General features: G+C 50.3%; 1 protein-coding gene across 3 annotated transcripts in view; it reads right to left on the bottom strand.

Moving 5' to 3' along the window:
• Nucleotides 1–14,577, bottom strand: part of LOC113249622 (cytochrome P450 4B1) — a 22,381-nt gene extending 7,804 nt beyond the window's left edge. For all 3 annotated transcript variants that reach the window (XR_008958842.1, XM_057310668.1, XM_048220328.2), the window contains exons 1-8: nt 14,365–14,577; nt 5,728–5,869; nt 5,497–5,541; nt 4,829–4,956; nt 3,961–4,085; nt 3,496–3,647; nt 3,236–3,342; nt 2,103–2,293 (exon numbers count right to left, since the gene is read on the bottom strand). Coding sequence is in view for 2 of the 3 variants with exons in the window: in XM_057310668.1 (XP_057166651.1) it covers nt 2,103–2,293; nt 3,236–3,342; nt 3,496–3,647; nt 3,961–4,085; nt 4,829–4,956; nt 5,497–5,541; nt 5,728–5,869; nt 14,365–14,544 (1,070 nt within the window). In the remaining variant the exon portion in view is untranslated. The remainder of the gene's footprint in view (nt 1–2,102; nt 2,294–3,235; nt 3,343–3,495; nt 3,648–3,960; nt 4,086–4,828; nt 4,957–5,496; nt 5,542–5,727; nt 5,870–14,364) is intronic.
• Between the last annotated feature and the right edge of the window lie 5,215 nt (nt 14,578–19,792).

A 19,792-nucleotide genomic window follows, 5' to 3' on the forward strand; every position in this document is an offset into this window, starting at 1 on the left:
CAACCCAGGGGTTCTGGCTCCAGTTTTCCTTTTTTTTTTTTTACTTTTTTTCTGGCTCCATTTTTCTCCATCTCTCCCTCATCTTCACTGCTACGAAGGGAAGGCACAGGACCCTAGAGCTGTATGAACACCCAGCCATCAAGACAAAGCCATTCCTGTGTTTCTTAAGGCCCCACAGAAGCCCCACAAGGGACAATTCTTTAGGTTCCACTTGGTTTCTCCTGAGGTGGAAAAAAATAGGGGCTGATATTCATTGGTTGAATGAAGTAATAAGTGCATGAACAATGACAAGCTCAGGTAAAAAACAAAAATTATGTTTCTTTTTTCCCCTTTGCCACCAGGAAGCTCAGTCCCAAATGTGGTCCAATCATGACTATTGCTCAGAACTTTATTACAGAGCCCCAAACCCTAGGGCTTTTCCATCTAGTTTTCAAATTTTTTTTTTTAGATATACTTGACTTTATTAAAACTGGGATCTTGTATTCATCAAAAGACACCTTAAAGGGGTGCCTGGGTGGCTCAGTCGGTTAAGCGTCTGCCTTTGGCTGAGGTTGTGCTCCCAAGGTCCTGGGATCAAGCCCCACATTGGGCTCCCTGCTCAGCAGGGAGTCTGCTTCTCCCTCTCCCTCTGCCCCTCCTGCAGCTTGTGCGCGCTCTCTCTCTCTCTCACGCATGCTCACTCTCTCAAAAATAAATAAATAAAATCGTAAAAAGAAAAAAAGACACCTTAGAGGAGATGAACTGGCAGGTTACAAACTGGGAGAAGAGATTTTCAATTAGCATTAACAAAGTATTATACACCATACTCATTTTTTTTGTGTGTTTTACTATAGTATTGAACAAGTGTCCTTGAAGTTGCTTCAAGTTCTAGATGAAACGAAGTGAAAATAATATAAATAAATATTTTAACTCCCTGCCCCTGGACAGTGTTCCTTTTGTTACCTAACCTGGGATGCCCATTTCTCTCTTCCTTTGCTTATCTGAGTTTCACCCCTCCTTGGAAGGCCAGCTCAAGCCCCACCCCTTCTGATTCCTCTGCTTGCAACACAGGGCCTCTCAGCCTTACTCCATTCTGTGGTTTTCTCTAGAATTCTGGCTATGTGAATTTGTCTCCCTAAAAACATCCTAAGGGCAGCACCTTGGTTCCTTCTTCTCCTGTCCCCATATGCAAGCCAGGAGCACTGGCAATTGGTTGGACATGCTGGGAGGTTTCCAACATCCGGCCAATAAAAATGGGTGATGGAGACATCAGATCTCAGATCCTGAAATTACAGGTCAGTCTCCCTCAGGTGAGTCCAAAGTCTCTCCCATCGACTGAGCCTTTTCTGTGCTGTGTTGTGGGCCTAACCCTGTGCTGGAGGTAGCACAGGAGCCAGAGAGAAAGGTGAGGTGTGTGACAGGAGGCCAAGGCCTGAGGGGAGGAGGTAGGGAAAGAGGGACCTGCGGGAGAGTCCCAGAGATCACACAGGCTGCCAAGAGAGGTCAGCATCAGGAGGTATCATATCAGTGAGTTCAAGTTTGAGCCAAGAAACAGAGAACAATCGAAAGATTTTAAGTGATGGAGGTTGGAAAATGGCCTTTTCTTCTTCACCCCAGGCCAGAGGGAGGGTCACCTCCCCAGGTATCCCAGCTGTATTCATTCCCAATCCCCTCCTCTCTATCTTTCTTCCAGCGCCCACTATTTCATCCAGCAACCCAGAAGGGCAATCAGGTTCTGCCAGCAGAGGGAGTCAGCACACAGGTCACTTGAGCAGAGGGATCAGGGAAGGTTTCCTGGAGTAGGAGGCATCCAAGCTGTGCCCAGAAGGACAGATAGGAATCTGGGGGAGTTGCCCAGATTCCTATCTGTGAGTTGTCAACAACCTCCTGATGACAACTCATACCTGAAAATGGCTCCCCTGTGGGAGAATGGGCTCAGGGGTGTATCCCCCGAGCTCCCCTCAAAGCCACAGCACTGGAGGGAACAGGACAACTGCCAACACCCTCACCTGGCTTCCAGGATGGCTCTGCATCACCCGAAGATGACACGGGGCAGTGTAAGCACAGCGTATCCCTGGGACAGGGAAGCAGGACAGACTGGGCTCACCCGCAGCCTCGCTCACCACTGGAAGGAGTCCCGGTCCCCAAGGATCTTGCAGACCTCCTCCCGACAGCGATGCTGGTGCTCAGGGTACAGGGCCATGCAGTAGAGAAACCAGCAGATGCCACTGGTGGTGGTGTCATGGCCTTCAAACATGAATGTGTCCACCTCAGCCCGGAGATCTTCGTCTGACAACTTGATACCATTTTCATCCTGGGTTAGGGAAGGCATGATGGGACAGTCCAAGGCACTTGAGATAGGTACCAAGAAGACCTCATAACAGTTGTCAAATGAAGGTCTGAGGGAGGGAAGGAAAGCTCCTTTTGAGACTGGGGGGTTGAGACCTTTCCCAGATTCCTATCTGTCCTCCTAGGCACAGCTTGGATGCCTCCTACTCCAGGAAACCTTCTCTGATCTCTCTGCCCAAGTGACCTATGACCTTACCCAGCCCTAATTGTCAATTCTGCTCAGATAGTTACAGTCTAGTGGAGGCCAAGGCCAGGTCTTTCTCATCTTCTGCATGGAAACTAACCCAGGGTAGGGGGTAGTGAGTTTGAAGAGTGGATGAATAAAGGAATGAATGAATGAAGGAATGAATGAATGGCATCTAAGATTCTAAGATTCTTCGGTCTTTTTTTTTTAAAGATTTTATTTATTTATTTGACAGAGACAGCCAGCGAGAGAGGGAACACAAGCAGGGGGAGTGGGAGAGGAAGAAGCAGGCTCCCAACGGAGGAGCCTGATGTGGGGCTCGATCCCAGAACGCTGGGATCACGCCCTGAGCCGAAGGCAGACGCTTAACGACTGTGCCACCCAGGCGCCCCTAAGATTCTTCAGTCTTAGAAGTCTAGAATTGGTGGGCACCTGGGTGGCTCAGTCTGTTGAGCGTCTGACTCTTGATTTTGGCTCAGGTCATGACCTCAGGGTGGTGAGATAGACTTTGCATCCGGCTCTGTGCTGGGTGTGAAGCCTGCTTAGGATTCTACCTCTCCTCATCCCTCTACCCCTCCTTCCCACCCCTCCCTCTCTAAGGAAAAAAAAGTCTAAAATTGGTCTTTAGGACTTCTAGCATGTGACCCGACCTCCCTACATCTCCCACCAGTATCACAGCCAGGCACAACCTGCACCTTGCCGTCTCTGAGCCTCCTCACTCACCCGAGCCCCCAGAAGAATGTCCAGGAAGTCCAGGTGCCTCCGGCTCTGGATCTTCTCCCACTCTTTCTCATCCTTCAGGGCTGCCTTTCGTCCCCTGATGACGTGGTCTGGGCCAGGAGCACAGAGTGTCATTGCCTGGGGACCCATCCTCTACCCAAAGGGGGACAGAGACCCTGCAATGGCAGAGGTCCCAGAGGAGCCTGAAGGGGCTAGACTAGACCCTGGGCTTCCTGTGGCCGGGCTCTGCAGAAAAGGCTCACCTGTGTGGTCGTGGGCTGCCTGGCAGGCCCGCAGGAAGCGGCGGCCATGTGGGGTGAGCCAATAGACGAAGTCATTATGGTACTGGAAGGAATCAATGCGCTCCTGCATCAGCAGAGTGAGGTCTCTGACGGCCGAGTGGTAGCTACTGTCCCTACGCAGCAGAAGAGCAGGGAGGAGGGCTCAGATCCCGAACCACGGCACAGCCTGGGGCTCTCCACTCCAGAATTCAGCCCCAACCACAGTGCTTCCTGCCCTTCATCTCCCTGCCATTAAGCCTCCCCACTACAAGCAGAATCTGTCTCCCCACCACGGGCAAGGCCCAGCTCCCCCCACCCCCCGCCCAAGCTGGGGTTCCCTAGGGCAGGACTCCATGTCCTCTCAGACCAGGGCCCTGGAGTCCTGCCAACTGTGACCTCTGAGCTGGCCTGGGGAGAGACGGTGGTCAGCCCCGAGTACCCCCTGACCTGTGGTCCAGACTGCTGTCTCCTTTGCCAAAGGTGCACTTCATGAGTGAGTCCAGTGCCATATGGCCCACATCACAGAAGATGTCAAAGCTCTTACCCTCACGGGCCTTTTCTTCCCACTGGTCCTGGAGCCCAGAGATGGAGGGTAATGTCGGGAGTCATCTGGGCACCCAACCCCTGCCCTCAAGGACCCACAGCTTGTCCTCTCCCCCACGCACCAAGTCCCTGGCCTGGCCTCCATCCCGCTGGAATGTGGGGGCAAGTGCTTCAGGCTAGGGTGGGATCAGGAGGCAGGACTGCACGGCACATACAGACACTAAGCCAGGCGGCCCACATAAGGGAAGAGGAGGGCTGAGAGGTGGGGATCTCCCCAGCATAGCCTGTGCATGGTCAGGCCTGCAGTGGTGCTGGGGAGGAGTTTTCTGCAAGGGGAAAGACTAGCCTGGGTAATTTCTGGGCAGTATCCAGCCCTGAGACTCAGAACCTGAGCCCTGAACTTTGGCGTCGCTTTCAGAGTCGAGTTGCTGATGACATTATTTTAAGCAGTTGTGGTAGGCAGAGAATGAGGAGTCTGCTACAGGAGGAGCCTTACTGTGGCCTCTCAGAGGCCTTTGATCTAGGAAAAGGGAGGCCTGGGTCTCCCAGTGGACATAAGGGCAGGGCTGCCCGGCCACTTGGAGCCTCAGCTCCTGGTCAACGCCCAGCACACAGCAGGTGTCAGGCACAGCAAGGCTTGGCACTGACTACAGGCAGAACGGGGCCTCGAACTTAGCAAGTCTCCTCATGGCCCTCCCCCAGGGAAGATAGGAGGTGGGGAGGGGCTGGCCCAGCAGCTGCAGCCCCTAGGAGCCTGGCACTGGGAGCTCACCAGCATAGTGTGCGTGGAGTTGGTGAACACAGCCACATAGGGTTTTAACACATCATAGTGGAAGCCAGGGGTGAGCAGCTTGCGGTGCTCATACCACTTAGGCCCGTGGAGCACCAGGAGGCCTTTCCCTGGGGAAGAGATGGCAGAGGGAAAGCTGGTCAGTGCACACAATCCTGCCCCACCCCTGGCAGCCTGGGGCTCCCACCCGTCCTCCCAGCTGCACGTCCCAACCCAGCTCTGCTTTCCAGCCACCCAGGCTTGCAGCCTCTGGTAACACCAGCCTTGGCCCTACCATCATTCCCCTCCTCAGGCTTTTGCCTGGCCGGCACCACCAATACAATCTCCTGGGATCCTACTCCAGTGCCACCTATTCCAGAAAGCTCATCCTCATACTCATGTATTTTCCAGAGCCCTTGCTCTGCCTTTCCAGAGAAGAGGGCATACCCAGGAAGAGAAGGTACCTGAGCCCCACTTCCCCAGCCAGCTGGGAGCTCTCTTGCCTTTTCCCCTGTCTCCCCACTGAGCAGCTAAGTTTAGGAGGGGCACTTGGGGGCCAGGTGGTCCCATATGAGATAACAGACTGAGTGAGCACAAGGCAGAGAGGGATGGGACAGGGAAGGATCCTGGTAACCCAGCAACAAGAGCAGAGAAGGCAGGTGTCCACTCACCAATCCACTGGAGGAAGAAGTCATACACATCTGCAGCCTTAGGGTCTGCAGGAGAAAGAGAATATCGGGTCATGCAGAAACTAGCAGATGCCCAGAGGAGGCTTATTGATCAATAGGACCAATAGGACCTCAGCTGCCCAGACTTAAGCTGCAGGCCCCAGGACTCCTCCCCGCTTGGAACCCTGAGGCCTTTGCTCTCAGGAAACCCCACCCTCTCCTGGGAGTCCTCACCCCCTCGGCTGTACACAGCTTTGGCATAGTCGGGCTCATAGATGTTCAGGAAGCCAAGGAACTGTCCAAGCCAGAGTGGGTGGGCATAAGGGAACTGGTGGGCCCAGGATACCACCTTGTCCAGGCTCCCCGTCTGCTGGATCTGCAATGGTGACAGAAGGCCAGGATACTCAGGAACATACTGTCAGCAGCCAGGCCCTAGGTCCCTGGGCAAGGAAGGCAGGAAGCTGCCCAGATAGAAACTGGGAGCATCCTTCCCTCCTCCTGCATCCTTCTCCCAGCCAGTCTCAGCCCTATACACCTTTGGGTTCAATCTCCTCTCCAGCCCCAGAGACACCACTGTAAGTCCAAGCCATCCTCTTGCTGTGCCTGGGTGAGCTCAACAACCCCAAGCTGGCCAACCTGCTTCCATCTGGTTCCTGTCATCAGCCCTCTATCTATGCTGCTCCCAGAAAGAGCTCTCTTTCGGCATTAAAGCTGTTTTCATGAGAGTTGTAACACCAGCTCGCTGTGCAATGCAGTAATCTGCTCGATTCTGCACCCGTTATGTCATTTGACACACATTTTGGGGACCTACTATGTGCAGGGCACTGTCTAGGCTTCTCAGGGCATGAAACAGACCTGGTCCTACCCTTTCATTCCACGGGGCAGACCGATTATATTCAACTAAACAATTAAGGAGTGTAAATACACATGCTAGTAAGGGCCAAGAAGGAAGCAGACAGTGCTATGAGTGAGACTAGCAGGGAGACTCTGCTTAGACAGGGAGATCGGGGATGGCCCCTGGTTGGAGAGGACATTCGAGGTGAAACCTGGAGGATGAGAAGCAGCTGGCAGTGCGAAGAGCAAGGGACAGCATTCCCAGTAGAGCAAACAGCAAGCACAAAAGCTGTGGGGCAGGAAAATAGTGGTGTGTGCCCTTTGGGGGGATTCTTGCCACATCTACTCACCCAGTGGTGTTTTCTGTAAATGGAGCATACAATAAATACTTTTCTGAAACCTGATTTTTTTCTTTTAATGTGTCTTGTCCTTCTTTTCAAACTAGTGCATTTAACTGCCCCTCAATATTTTTATTACTTTAATTGCACAGCATTCCATAACAGTGATGTACCATTATTTATTTATCCATTTTCCCCTATTTGGAGGGAGTCTTCCAGAGATACAGCCAAAACCCGTCCATGGCCTGCCCACGGGCCTCAGAATAAGGTCTGAGCTCTGGAGTTTGTGAGGAGGTAGAGTCACGGCTGATCAGGGAGATGAGATGTGAACCCAAGAAAGCTGACTTCACAGCCTGCTATCTTTGGAGCTTGGAAGATCTGCATTTGAATATTGATTTCCCCTATTTTTTAGATGTGTGAACTTGGGCAAGGTCTTTGGGCTTTCTGCATCTTATTCTTTTCATCTGTAAAATGGGGTTGATAACTTACCTTATAGGATTATTTTGACATTAATTAAATCATGCCAGGCGTGTGTTATTAGTTGAGGTCACATGGCATTTAAAACCCTTCACTGATATATTGTATGGAAGGGCTTGGCACTGGATCCTGCACAAGGTAAGCACTTGACTGGTAGTTCCCTCCCCTTCAAGTCTATCTTTCCCCAACATCTTCCTCCTCCCTGCATCTCCTGCCATATCCTACTCCCAAATGCCCCCAAACTGCACTAAAGAATTCGCTCTGAACATGCCCTAAGATACTTCCACCTCTGGGTAAAGGATTAACTTAACCTTATCTCAAGTCACACGGGAAGCTGAGCTTGGGCTACACCCCCATCTCTGTTCCCCTGGAAGCCTGGTAAGTGCATGTGTCCTTCTCTGTTAGTGTCCACTCTGCTTTCTGGGGCCACCTGGGCTCCCACTGACTAGGGAAGTCCTGGGATTCCTCCCTGGTTCTGGTCCTACCCTTTCATTCCACAGGGCAGACCAATTATATTCAACTAAACAATTAAGGAGTGCAAATACACACAGTAGTAAGGGCTAAGAAGGAAGCAGACAGTGCTATGAGAGAGACTAGCAGGGAGACTCTGCTTAGAGAGGATCTGCTCCATCCAGGAGGGACATCCGTAGGTGCCCATGGGTGCTCTAGTCTCAGTCCTCCCTTACCTCACCTTGTGGGCACTGCCCCTCCCCACAAGATTGGGCAGCACCCAGCATATGCATAAGCCCCAGCCAATGTCAAGGACCACAAAGGTGTGTATTCAAAGCTAAAGGGTTAGGAGCAACTACCAGGAAGAACCAACAACAATTGAGATGAGGCAGCATCTCTGAAATAACCATAAAAAATCATTTTTAAAAAATGGACTCACTTTACACAAACTCTTTGGGGTTAAGCAGAGAGCCATTGGGAGCCTGGAGGGAAGGGATCAAATGTGCAATGCTCCAAGGGGGAGACAGGTGATTTCCCCCAATCCTAGTGACAAATAGGAGACTTCATTCTCCATCCCCTCTTTCAGAGACAAGTGTACCACTACAAATGTACATGTGAATACATGTGAACAGGTGTGAACACAACTCAGAAGGGACCCCTGGCACAAGAGAAGGAGTAGAGGGACTTTGGGTGAGACTGACATGGGTCCCTGTGACTCTCCTAGCCACCGCATGTTGGCTAAGAAGTGATGGTGGGCCTTGCCCAAAGTCACACAACCGTCAAGTCCAGGCCTTTCAGTTCCAAAACCTATGCAATGCCCCCAATACCTCCCTATCTTCAGCACCAAGGATGAGCTCCAGCCCCAGGAATGACCAGGTTGGGGAAGCACAGGGAAACATCCAGATACCTAATAAGGTGGGAAGGTATGGGCCCAAGAAGTGCCCAAGTCCACAGGGATGGAGATATTGGTCCTCACCCCATATGAGTGGTTTTGCTCCCCTGAGTCAGATCCCCCAGGGATTCATGCATCCATTTAGTAAGTGGGCATGGAGTTCCCACTCAGTGCCAGACCTGATGCTAACTCCTGGGGGAACAGTAGTGAACCAGACAAAGCCCTGCCCTCCCCAAGCTCACATTCCAAGTGGGAGAAAGGAAATAAACAGGAATAAGAGGCAGGGCTGCTACTCTAGACAGAGCTTGGAGGGTCAGGGAAGTCCTCTCTCAGGGGACATTTGAGCAGAGATCAGCAGAAACACCTTCTAGAAAGCCCCATAGCATTGGCCACTGTCTGCTTCTCAAAAGCTGTCTTTCCTCAACTGTCCCCCCTACCCCTCTGCTCCTTGCTCCCAGCAAATTAGCCTTGCTCTACTTCATGGATGAAACAGAAGCCATCAGATAAGAGGCCCCCAAAAGTCAACAATCAGACCTGAAGAACCCCTGACCTGCACCCAGCCTCCCCACCTTCCCTCTTCTTCCAGTAGAGGAGGTGCCCAAGCCCTGTCCAAGGCTAGTCCCTTTGGATTCCAACCCTCCCCTCGGGCACTTCACCCATCAGTCAGCCCCTCTCTCTCCCACATCACAGACCCCATCCTCTCTACTGGCTCCTTCCCATCTGCATTTAAAACGTGCTCAAGTCTCTCTCATGTACTAAAGGAAACAAAACCTCCCTTGGTTCTGCCCCCTCCTCTAGCTAACGCCTCATTTTCCTCCTCCTTTCATTACTTCTCAAAAGAACTGTCTCACTGTTTCACTTCCTCCCTCATTGGCCCCCACCACTTCTACACTGGTCTTGCTAATGTGACCAACGCCCTCTTGGGGGGTGAGCCCAGAAGCTTTCCAGCTGCTGTGACACACTCAAGTCCCCCCTTTTTTGAACTCTGTCCTAGATGTCCTCGCACCTCTCCTGACACAGCTCCTCCTCATCCATTATTTGTAAATAAAGACTGAGGCTCCACCAGATCCAGCCCTGGGCCTCTTCTTATGCTGCACCTTCTCCCTGGAGGCTCTCACCTACTCCCATGGCTTCCTTTGCCATCTACCTGAGACTGTTTCCAAAATTGACAGCACGTCCCAGTCTATCTTTCTCCTGAACTCGGGAAACATGACCGTCCATCCCCTGGACATCTTTATGTGAAACCCTCCAGGCCCCTCAGACCCAGCCTTTTCAAACATGAACACAGTATGTCTTCCCCCCAAATCTGCCCCTCCTCACATACCTAAGAATGGAACCGCCATCCACCCTGACACCAACCAGAAACATGGAATGGAGTGCATGCAAGGGACCTCACTGACACGCTTACATTTGCCTGCCTCTCCCACACCCACAATGCCAGGACAGCCTGCCCTACCTCTCACTCCTCCCCATCTCACTGTTCACTCCACTAACATCTGCTTGGATAGCTTCCTCAGCCTTGTCCTGCTCTGCCTGCCTCCTATTTGGCCTCTGCCAATCTAGCCACTATACCAAAGCCAATGTGATCTTTCTACCACACAAATCTGAGCTTGTCACTCCCTGGCTTGAAACCCTTCAATGGTTCCCTGCTGCACTCAGAATAAAGCCTTTCGACATGGCCCACAAGGTCTTATGTGATCTGCCCCACCTTCTTCCAGCTTCATTCTCTCCATTCTCTTCTTCCTCTCACCACTCCAGAAGTATAGAGCTATGAGCACAGGCACACACTAGACCTTGAGAAACAAATATTTGTTGAACAAATTAAATTCCTACACACTCAATGCTCTTTCCAGCCTCTGTGCCTCTGCACAGGTAGTGTCCTCCACCCTTCCTTCCTTCCTTCCATGGACTGCTGCAGCCAGATCTTTCAGGCTCACTTCAGCATCCCTTGCCTGGGCCCACGGGTCTGGCACACTGTGCTGTGTTATCCATCTCTCTTACAGACCAGGTCACTCTCGGGCCAGCTATAGTCTTATTGCTTTATCCTCTGCCCTCAGCACAGGGTCAAACCCAGGGTTGTTGATCAGCTAGTTGCTTGAGAAAAGACAAATCTAATCTGGCTCCCAAAGACTGGGTTGATTTTGGTGGAAGGAAGAAGATGAAGAAATCAATTGCCTCAGAGTGTTTTGTAAGAAGAATCCCTCTATAGGGATTTAACACCTGACATCTGCCCAGCAGTTCGCAAAGTAGTTATCTGTACTCTATCTTTTTCGATCCTTTTCTAACCCAACAAGGTAAAAATGCTTATCTGCATATTGTTGATGAGGAAAGGGAAACAGGGAAGAAGGATAATGAGGTCTCATCAATGTCTAGTGAATAGAAATGAGCCAGAGCTCCAAACCGCAAGTCAGGGCTCCTCACCCCACAGTACAAGGTCAAGGGAACTGTCCCAGTGATGAGCGGGGCCAGACGAAAGTCCTATGCAGTCTCAGGGGATCACCTTCCTTGGGCTCGGACTGGCATTCTCCACTCCTCCCCTGACAACAGTCCAGATTCTCAGGCCCCTCCGAACCTCAGGCCAATAACATGGCTGGGCACCTACTATGTGCAAAGTCCTCTCTGGGCCCCAGAGTAGAAGAAGGAGGACCCTAGAAGAATAAGACATGACCCCACCTCAAGGGGACACATTCTGAAAATTGAGGAGGATGATAGGTAGATGCTTCCAGGGCCCCTAGAGAGCGACCATAGACAAGAAGGAAGAAGTTAATCCTGATAGACAGTTCTGCCCCGCCCCCCACCCCCACCCCCATCTTTCTTTTCCTATTCCCACCATCACTAGGCTAGGAATCAAACTTGCAGTCACTTTGTACAGACAGATCATGTCCTGCATGAAAAAGCACGAATCCTGTGCCCAGCCTTGGCTCAATTCGTGAGCTACTATGAGGACATAAGCAGATACCTTGCCTTTTCTTTGTTTGGAACCTCAGCTTTGTTTGGAAAAACAAACCCTACCCCTACCCTCCCCATTTCTCAGGCTCAGGTGTGGATCCGACAGAGCAGAAGTGACAAAGCCTGGAGGAATGCAGAGGTGTCAGGCCTGCTATGGTTCCCCAGGAAACCTTCGTAGGCCCAAGGGCGACCTCCCCTCCAGCCCTTGCCTGCTCTTCTTGGTGCCAAGACTCTCCAGATTCTTGTGTTAGAGCCAAGAAGCCAAGTTAAGCTGTGTTCCAAGGCCTCTATATACTCTTAAGGGGGAAGGGCATTTGTGGGAAGGAGGACAGCCAGCTCTGACATGGGGTAGATGAGCAAGGTCCCTGTCCTAGAGAAGCCCATGGGCTGAGACAAGCCTAGTTTTGGTGGAGGCAAGTAGTAGTGGAGAGATGTGAGAGGCAAGGGATGCCTCTCACACTCTCATTAGGGTCAGATCTCAACCTTCCCGTGACCCTCTTCTGTACTTAGCAAAGCCTCTCCTGAGCCCTGCCTGGTCTCTCCACTTGTCTTCTCCTTCACTGCCTCCTCTATCAAGACCCCTCCCTACTCCCCAATGTTCACGACCCTGAGAGTACAGGGATGATTCAGAGTAGATCTCCATCCTCCAGAGGTCGTGGTCTAGTGGGCAAGAGGAACAAGTAAACAGAAAATGACAATCCAATGGGACAAATACTGAGATACAGAGCATGGGCAAGATCCTGGTTAGGCATCCCACCCAACCTGGAGCAGGAAAGGCCTTGGTGTCTCTTTTCCCCTCTAGACGGTAGGCTCCTTGAGAGCAGGGCCTGGGTCTGATTCAGCTCCCTAACCCATCTTTTCCTTTCCTGGGTTTCTCCAGGATACATGTAGGTTACTAAGCCATCCTAAGAGGGTAGTTATTTGTAGGGGCAAGATTAAGCCTGGGCAGTTCTCTCCTGGAGGTCAAGCTCATTCCCAGCATCAATCATGGAGGAGAGGCAATCCCTTAGACGGTGAAAGGGAAAAAGGTATTCGGGAGTAGGAGCCTTAGTCTCTGGCATTTATACCTGGGTTCCCAAACTTAGATGCACAACAAAACATTTGGAGAGGTTTTTAAATCCAGGTTCCTATCCTAGATATATAAAGAACTCTTACAGCTCAACAACAACAACAAAAACAAAAGCCAAACAAACAGAAAACAATCCAATTTAAAAACGGACAGAGGACCTAAACAGACATTTTTCCAAAGAAGACATACAGATGGCCAACAGACACATGAAAAGATGCTCAACATCACTCATCATCAGGGAAATACAAAATCAACACTACAATGAGATACCACCTCACACCTGTCAGAATGGCTATTACTAAAAGAGAGGAAATAATAAGTCTCGGTCAGGATGTAGAGAAAAGGGAATGCTCATGCACAGTTGGTGGGAATGTATATTGGTACAGACACTATGGAAAACAGTATGGAGATTCCTCAAAAAATGAAAAATAGGAGTACCGTACAATTTAGTAATTCCACTTCCGGATATTTACCCAAGGAAAATGAAAACACTAATTCAAAAAGATACATGACCCCAATGTTTCTTGCAGCATTATTTACAATAGCTAAGATAAAGAAGCAACTCAAGTGTCCATCAGTAGATGAATGGATAAAGAAGACATGGTATATATACACAGTAGAATCTTACTGAGCCATATAAAAGAATGAAATCTTGCCATTCATTACAGCATGGATGAGCCTAAGAGGGTATTATACTAAGTGAAGTGGGTCAGACAGAGAAAAATAAATACCATATGTTTTCACTATGACTTCACCATGTGAAATCTAAAAAACAAAGCACACAAACCACTACAAAAAGAGAAACTGACTCATAAACACAGAGAACAAGCTAGTGGTTTCCAGAGGGGAAGGGGAGTAGAGGAATGGGCAAAATAGGTGAGGGGGATTAAGAGGTACAAACTTCCAGTTATAAAATAAATCAGCATGGGGGTGAAAAGTACAGCATAGGGAATATACTCAATTGTATTGTAATAACTTTGTATGGTGACGGATGATAACTACACTTAGTTCTAAAGAAATTTTTTTTTTATTTAATGAAGGAAATTCTGCCATATACAACAACAACATGGATAAGCCTGCAGGGAAAAAATGTTTCATTAAAATAAATAAATACATTCAGATCACTAGTTCCAATATGTTAATTATAATCTCCAGGGACTGGGGGCCAAGGAATCTGCTTCTCCCAGTTGATTCCAGTGCAGGTGTTTCTTGCCTTATATTCAGAAAACTCTCGTCTAGATCCCATGAAGGCAGGGAGCTAGAGGTGTTTCTGACAGTGGGTGCTAAGGTGGTCCCCAGCACCCTGAGATAACAGAAGGTCAAGCCAGGATCTGAACCCAGGAAGATGCCATGGCACTGAGCCAGCCCAGAGACATGGCAGAGAAAACCCAGCTTTGGGGGCACCAACCATGTAGACGCTCTAGGGAGGGCTCTCAGGAAAGAGCATTCATCTCTGCTCTCACTTTTATTTTCTTAAAATGGAAATCTTTATCCCGCACAGAACAAAGAGGACAGTGCTTAAGCTCTACACAAGATAGCCTAGTTCTGCTTGACTGTCTGGGGGTGGGGGTGGGGTCCCCAGTGCTATCACTGGGCCTTTAACAGAACTTTGTCTGAATCTTGAGCCTGAGAAGGATGAGAAGGAGTCTGTGGGCTACAAGGGCTCCCACTCCCAGCGCCAGCTCAGAAGGCAGGAGTGAAGGGGGAGAGCCGGCGGGAAAGCTGACAGGAAACCGTGACTCCCAGGACATCATCCCCCTGTCCAAGTGTAGGGATCCCCTCCACGGCCCCCGGGGTATTAGGCTGGATTCTCTGAAGGAAAGGAGGCTCTTTTCTTTCTCCAACCCCTTCTTCCTACGTACCTCCTGGGCGTGCCCGAAGAGCCAGTGGGTGGGGGGCCCTGGAAAACTCTCCATAGCCCTGGCCAGCATCTGCCTCCGCAGCAGCAGACGGATGAGCTTGAGGAGGCCTAAGACCAAGATCAATCCAGCAGCCCACAGGCCCAGACGGGAGACACTCAAGGAGAGCAAGACAGAAACCATGGCTGGAGTGGCATCCACCAAGGCTCTGGGCTGCTTCCTGCCATCCCCCAGTTCCTTTATACTGTGGACCCTGGCACCCTGCCAGCCTCCACCCCAAGTCACACCCTGCAACCAGCTACAACCCAGGCTGGGCGGAGCTCCAAACAGCAGAGAGAGCAGCTCCAAAAGTCACGGGAGGAGAGACAGCCTGGCTGACTCCTCTGAAAACTTGGCTGAAGAGAAACCAAGGGGTGGGCTTCAAAGAAACCAGGCAATGGGTCTGCCTCCTTGGTTGGGGGTGGGGGGAGAACAGAAGGCAATTCTGGGTGTAATCATCAGCATAATAATGCCCGCTTTTTCACACAAGCACCTTATATGTCTCAGGAATTTCCTATCCACTATCTTGTTTAACCCAAATAAGGAAGTCTTAGCTACTCACTCTTTATTTATTTATTTATTTATTTATTTATTTATTTTTTTAAAAGGATTTTTTTTTTAAGATTTTATTTATTTATTTGACAGAGACAGCCAGCGAGAAAGGGAACACAGGCAGGGGAGTGGGAGAGGAAGAAGCAGGCTCCTAGCAGAGGAGCCTGATGCGGGGCTCGATCCCAGAACGCTGGGATCAAGCCTTGAGCCAAAGGCAGACACTTAACAACTGCACCACCCAGGCACCCCTACTCACTCTTTATACCCATTTTCCAGATAATGGAACAGCCTCAGCTTGCTTGTGCTTTCTTACAAGAAAGCTTCCTCTATCCTCTTCAATATGGACCTCTGGGAGGGCTTGCATTTATGCCAAGTTCATAAGGCTTTGAGTCTTTTTTTGTGAGGCAACTTCAGGGACAAAGTTCTAGCCCCAGAAGGGAGATCCTAGATCAGAAAAAAGTCAACTCCACCCCCAAGACCTTATACAAACTCAACACTTAGGAACATAGAATATTACTTTCAGGACAATGAGGAGAGATCATCAAATCTAATCACTCCTGGATCAATGGAGCAAAAGCCACTTTGGACCAGAGAGGGGCAGGGAATTGTCCGAGGTCTCACAGTAAGGCAATGGCAGCTCTCACTTTCCCAGGCCAGGGCTCGGTTGACAAACAATCTCATCCCAGGCCCCAGACTTGCCTGGGGAGAGTCAGCTGTGTCTCGCTCTGCTCTAGGGTTGGAACAGTCAGTGTCCCAGTGCAGATGTTTCAGATGAAGAGACTTGCATGCAGAGCGGTAGGCAGAGTTAAGGAATCAAACAAGATACAAAGTGGCAGCCGGGGACTAGCAACAGTGGTTGGAAAAAACCATTCCCTGAGCTGAACAAAGGGGAAGAAATAGCATTGCTGGAACCTGGTGGAGGCAGCTGTTGAAGGAGGCTTCAACAGGAAAAAGTGTGGCCAGAGGTGTGTTTCAGGAAGATCTCCCCCTCTGTGCATGTGCAGGGGCTCTGAGGGGGCCTGGGGCAGATGGGGTCCAGAGTCTGGGTTGGCAATCAGGACGGGGAAGTCAGAGGAAAGACCAGCAGGATGGATGTTTCTTAGGCCTCAGGGGTCCTACATACTTTGTCCTGCCACAAACATGGCCCTGCACCCATGGCCTATTTATCGCATACCCTGTTCTGTACTCCCTGGTTGAAATCTAGCAGCCATCTACACTTCTAAAGCCAAAGACAGATCTCCACGTGGCCAGAATCGGAGACTGGGCCCTAGCCAACTCCCAACTCTCCCAGCTACCCCTCTAGCTACCTTGGCAGTGTGATTCTTGGAAGCCGGAACATACCTCCCTGCAGCTTCGCCCACTGGTCTGAGTTCTGCCCTCGAGGGCCCAGTAGAAAACTTCAGCTGTAAAGAACAACTTGATGAGAGCCCCCAATCCAGGTGCACACAGATTAAGGAGATGGAGATAAAACTCTGCCTGTATCCCCATGCTTCCCAATAGCCCTGCCCGCCCAGCAGCCGCACCCTCCCTCCACCTCAGAAACACCAGTTACAGCCAGTCTTCGAAATCTGCCCAACCAAGCTGCAGCTCTTTGATCTCTTCACTTTCTCCCTCGACGCCACTGAGTGCTTGGCTTCTCCTGAAACCTGCCCGTTCTGCTGCAAGCCCGAAGCCCCAGCTTGTCTCATCCCTCTCTTTGCTTGGCTGAGCCAGGACAGACAAGACACAAACACTGGATGAGTGCATGATCAGGCATATGAGTGAGGGTTCTGCAGACACTGTGTTTGCGGAAGTTGAGAGAACATTGGCAACGTGCACCCACTGAGTCACCCTGCCCCCACCCGCTCCATAAACACTCAAGGGAGGCTCTGTGTCAGGTCCTCTCTGCTTCCCCAGCACCAGCACAAAGGGGTACTTAATGAATACTTGTTTGTTGAATGGATGCTGAAGGGATTGGCTGCTATTGCAGGGGACGTGGGGAGGAGGTAGAAAATGTTGACTGGCCAATGCAAAATATATGGGAAATGCCCTACTGGTGCCCTTCTGGATGATGCTGTTGACACTTCCTCATAGATGGGTCCCATCAGCTGCTCTTTGGTAAGGAGGCCAAAACTCACCACCATCCTCCACCTGACCCCCACTTCAATTTCCCCAGGATGTCAGGCCAACTAAGGGAGTGGTGAGTATGAAACTCTGGGTAGGGGAGAGATGAGATGCGATTACATTCGGGAAAAGAGTTGTGTCTAGAACATTCATTCTCCTTCTTGGCTGCACATTGGAATCACTGGGGAAGCTTTAAAAAAGTCCAGTGCTCTCGATGCATCCCCATCCTCTGTGCTTGCCCACACCTGTCTTTTCTGGTTACATGGCCTTCTACACAGAGGTGGGGTGAGGACCCTGAGAGTGTGCAATGTTCTGTGCATGGTGTAAATTCAGTGCACAGGTCAGGATGCTTTTCATTGCTACAGTCAGTGCCCAAAGCAAGTGGGGGGAAGCAGGGAAGATGGCTCCCTGCCCCGGCATCTGGGACGGCCTGATCTTTGCGATCTACCCAGCTCCTTCCACCTAGGCTGTATTTGCTCATGAGCAATCCCGACCTGCGGTGGCTGAGTACTGAGCTGAGCACTGGCTGAGTTAAAAAGAAAACCACAGGACCATAATGGAGCCACTGAAGTTAGGGCCCCATGTCAGTAAACTAAGATTTGATACCTAACCGAACTGCAGTTTCTAAAGCCCTCAGAAGGGTAACCTTTAATTAACCGAACTGGGATTTCCTAGAGGCAACCCCCTCAGAGACACTTTCTCCCTTAGGAGGGCTACCTTGCCTAAACAATGCATTCCCAACTGACACTTTTTTTATGCCTTCTCTCTGTCTTTAAAAACTTTCCTTTCCTGCAGCTCGGTGGAGCTCCCTTCTGCTTGCTGGATGGGATGCTGCCCAATTCATGAATCATTTAATAAAGCAAATTAGATCTTCAAATTGACTCAGTTGAATTTTGTTTATTAACAGTATGTTGGTTCCGAAAATACGGGATGTAGGGGAGGAGAGCGTGGAGGGTATAGATGGGGAGGGCAGGAGGGCAGGGAGGAATGTGGCAGCGGGGTTAGGCAGAAGTTGGTTTCTCTGCAGCCTCTGTCCTGAGTTGAGGCTCTAGAGAGAATATAGGGGCCTCCTTCCAATGTGCTCTGATCACCACGAGGGGTGCTTTGCCACAAGGACAACTAACCAAGGATGCAGCATGATGGGAGAGAATGTGTCTCAGAATCCCTGCCCTTCCTGGGACACCAGATCCTAACCTTTCCACCTGGAATGGTGTGATACTTTAGGTTCCAGGTAAAACTGTGAGCTGTGTAGCAATCTGATGGAAGTTCATAGGAGATATATCCCTGGGAAGGATGGATACATTCTTGGCAAATAGGAGGAGAAAGGGAGGTAAGGGAACAGAATAGACAACACCCTGCAGACCTGAGTTACAGCAAGTGAACAAAGACACGTCGGTGCTCATGAAGATAGACATAAAGGGGCAATTGCCTTTATCTGCATACAAGAGGAGAGAAGCCAGGAGCGGCACCACGTTTCTCCCATCAGTCATCAAATTCACTCATTCATTCATCAACACATGTGTATTGAGCACCTACCATAAGCCAGCATCATGTTGAATACTTGGGGGAAAAAATGATAAAATAGACAGAGTTCACATTCTAACGTTGTTCTGCTGAAAACAGATTTCTCCTTGCATTCCCAGGAGCTTGGATCCAAAACTCAGGCCTTCCCCTGCCTGCCAGGTGACCCTGAGACGACCACTGCTATATCAGCCCAGTAAAATGAAGACATTTGGCAGGAGGTGGGAGAGCCAGGAAATGCAGGTTTTGGTTGCAAGTCTTATAGCCAGCTGGGTGACCTCAAATGAAACCCTGCTGCTCTCAGTACCTCAGTTTGTCCCATATCAGCAGCTCAGACAATGTCTAGGGTGGAGAGGATCCCAACACATCACAATGTTCTATGCTCTCCAGCATACAGACGATGGTATGTCTGCTCTGGCAGCATTGTTGTCCCATCTTACAGCCTTTCTACCCACCTTTTGCTCCAACCATTCCTGCAGTAGCCAACTGCATGCTTGTTGGCACCTCACGTCACTTCATGTCTCTAGTTTTCTGCCCCAGGACTTCCCTGCTGCTACAGGTACTACACCTGCTAGCGCCCGAGAGTTGACACCCTTGAGGCAAGCTTTGACCGATGAAGAACGGGAGCTGGTGGATATTTACTCCCCTCTCCCATACCCCGGGGCAAACAGTTCCGAGGTGCATTCTACACAGTTCCTCCGAGGGTCCTTAGCAGGACTGAGCTGGTTGCCTCCAGGGGTAACCAGTTCAATAACATAGCCTGGATCAGCTTTGCCTCCTCCCCTGTTCACTTGTCCCAGGCAGGCCCCTCTTACGTTCTGGGATCAACTACCTGCAAATGAGACTTTCCCATAAGCTCTGCATTTTAGAGAAACCCAAGCTTAGACATATGGCTATGTGACTCATGGTGATACGACTCTGTGTGGATGTAGGATGCTGGAGAGACAGAGGTCAGAAGGCGAGGGTGGGGTTTGCATGTGGATGCTACATGCACGTGATAATCCCATTTTATTGCACTGATTAGTGCAGTGGACCCTGTGTCCAAGGGCAACTCTAACAGCCTGGTCCTGAGGAATCATGAAGCTTAGGAACCCCATGTGAATACCCCATTTCTTAGGTTCCAAGAAAAAAAGACGTGGGTATTTCTCAACTGCTTTAACACCCATAGGGGGAAAGCGTGTGCTGGGCATATCAAAGGAAACTCTATCTGACATAC

Source organism: Ursus arctos, unplaced genomic scaffold, assembly GCF_023065955.2.
Source record: "Ursus arctos isolate Adak ecotype North America unplaced genomic scaffold, UrsArc2.0 scaffold_12, whole genome shotgun sequence".
NCBI classification, from domain to species: domain Eukaryota; kingdom Metazoa; phylum Chordata; class Mammalia; order Carnivora; family Ursidae; genus Ursus; species Ursus arctos.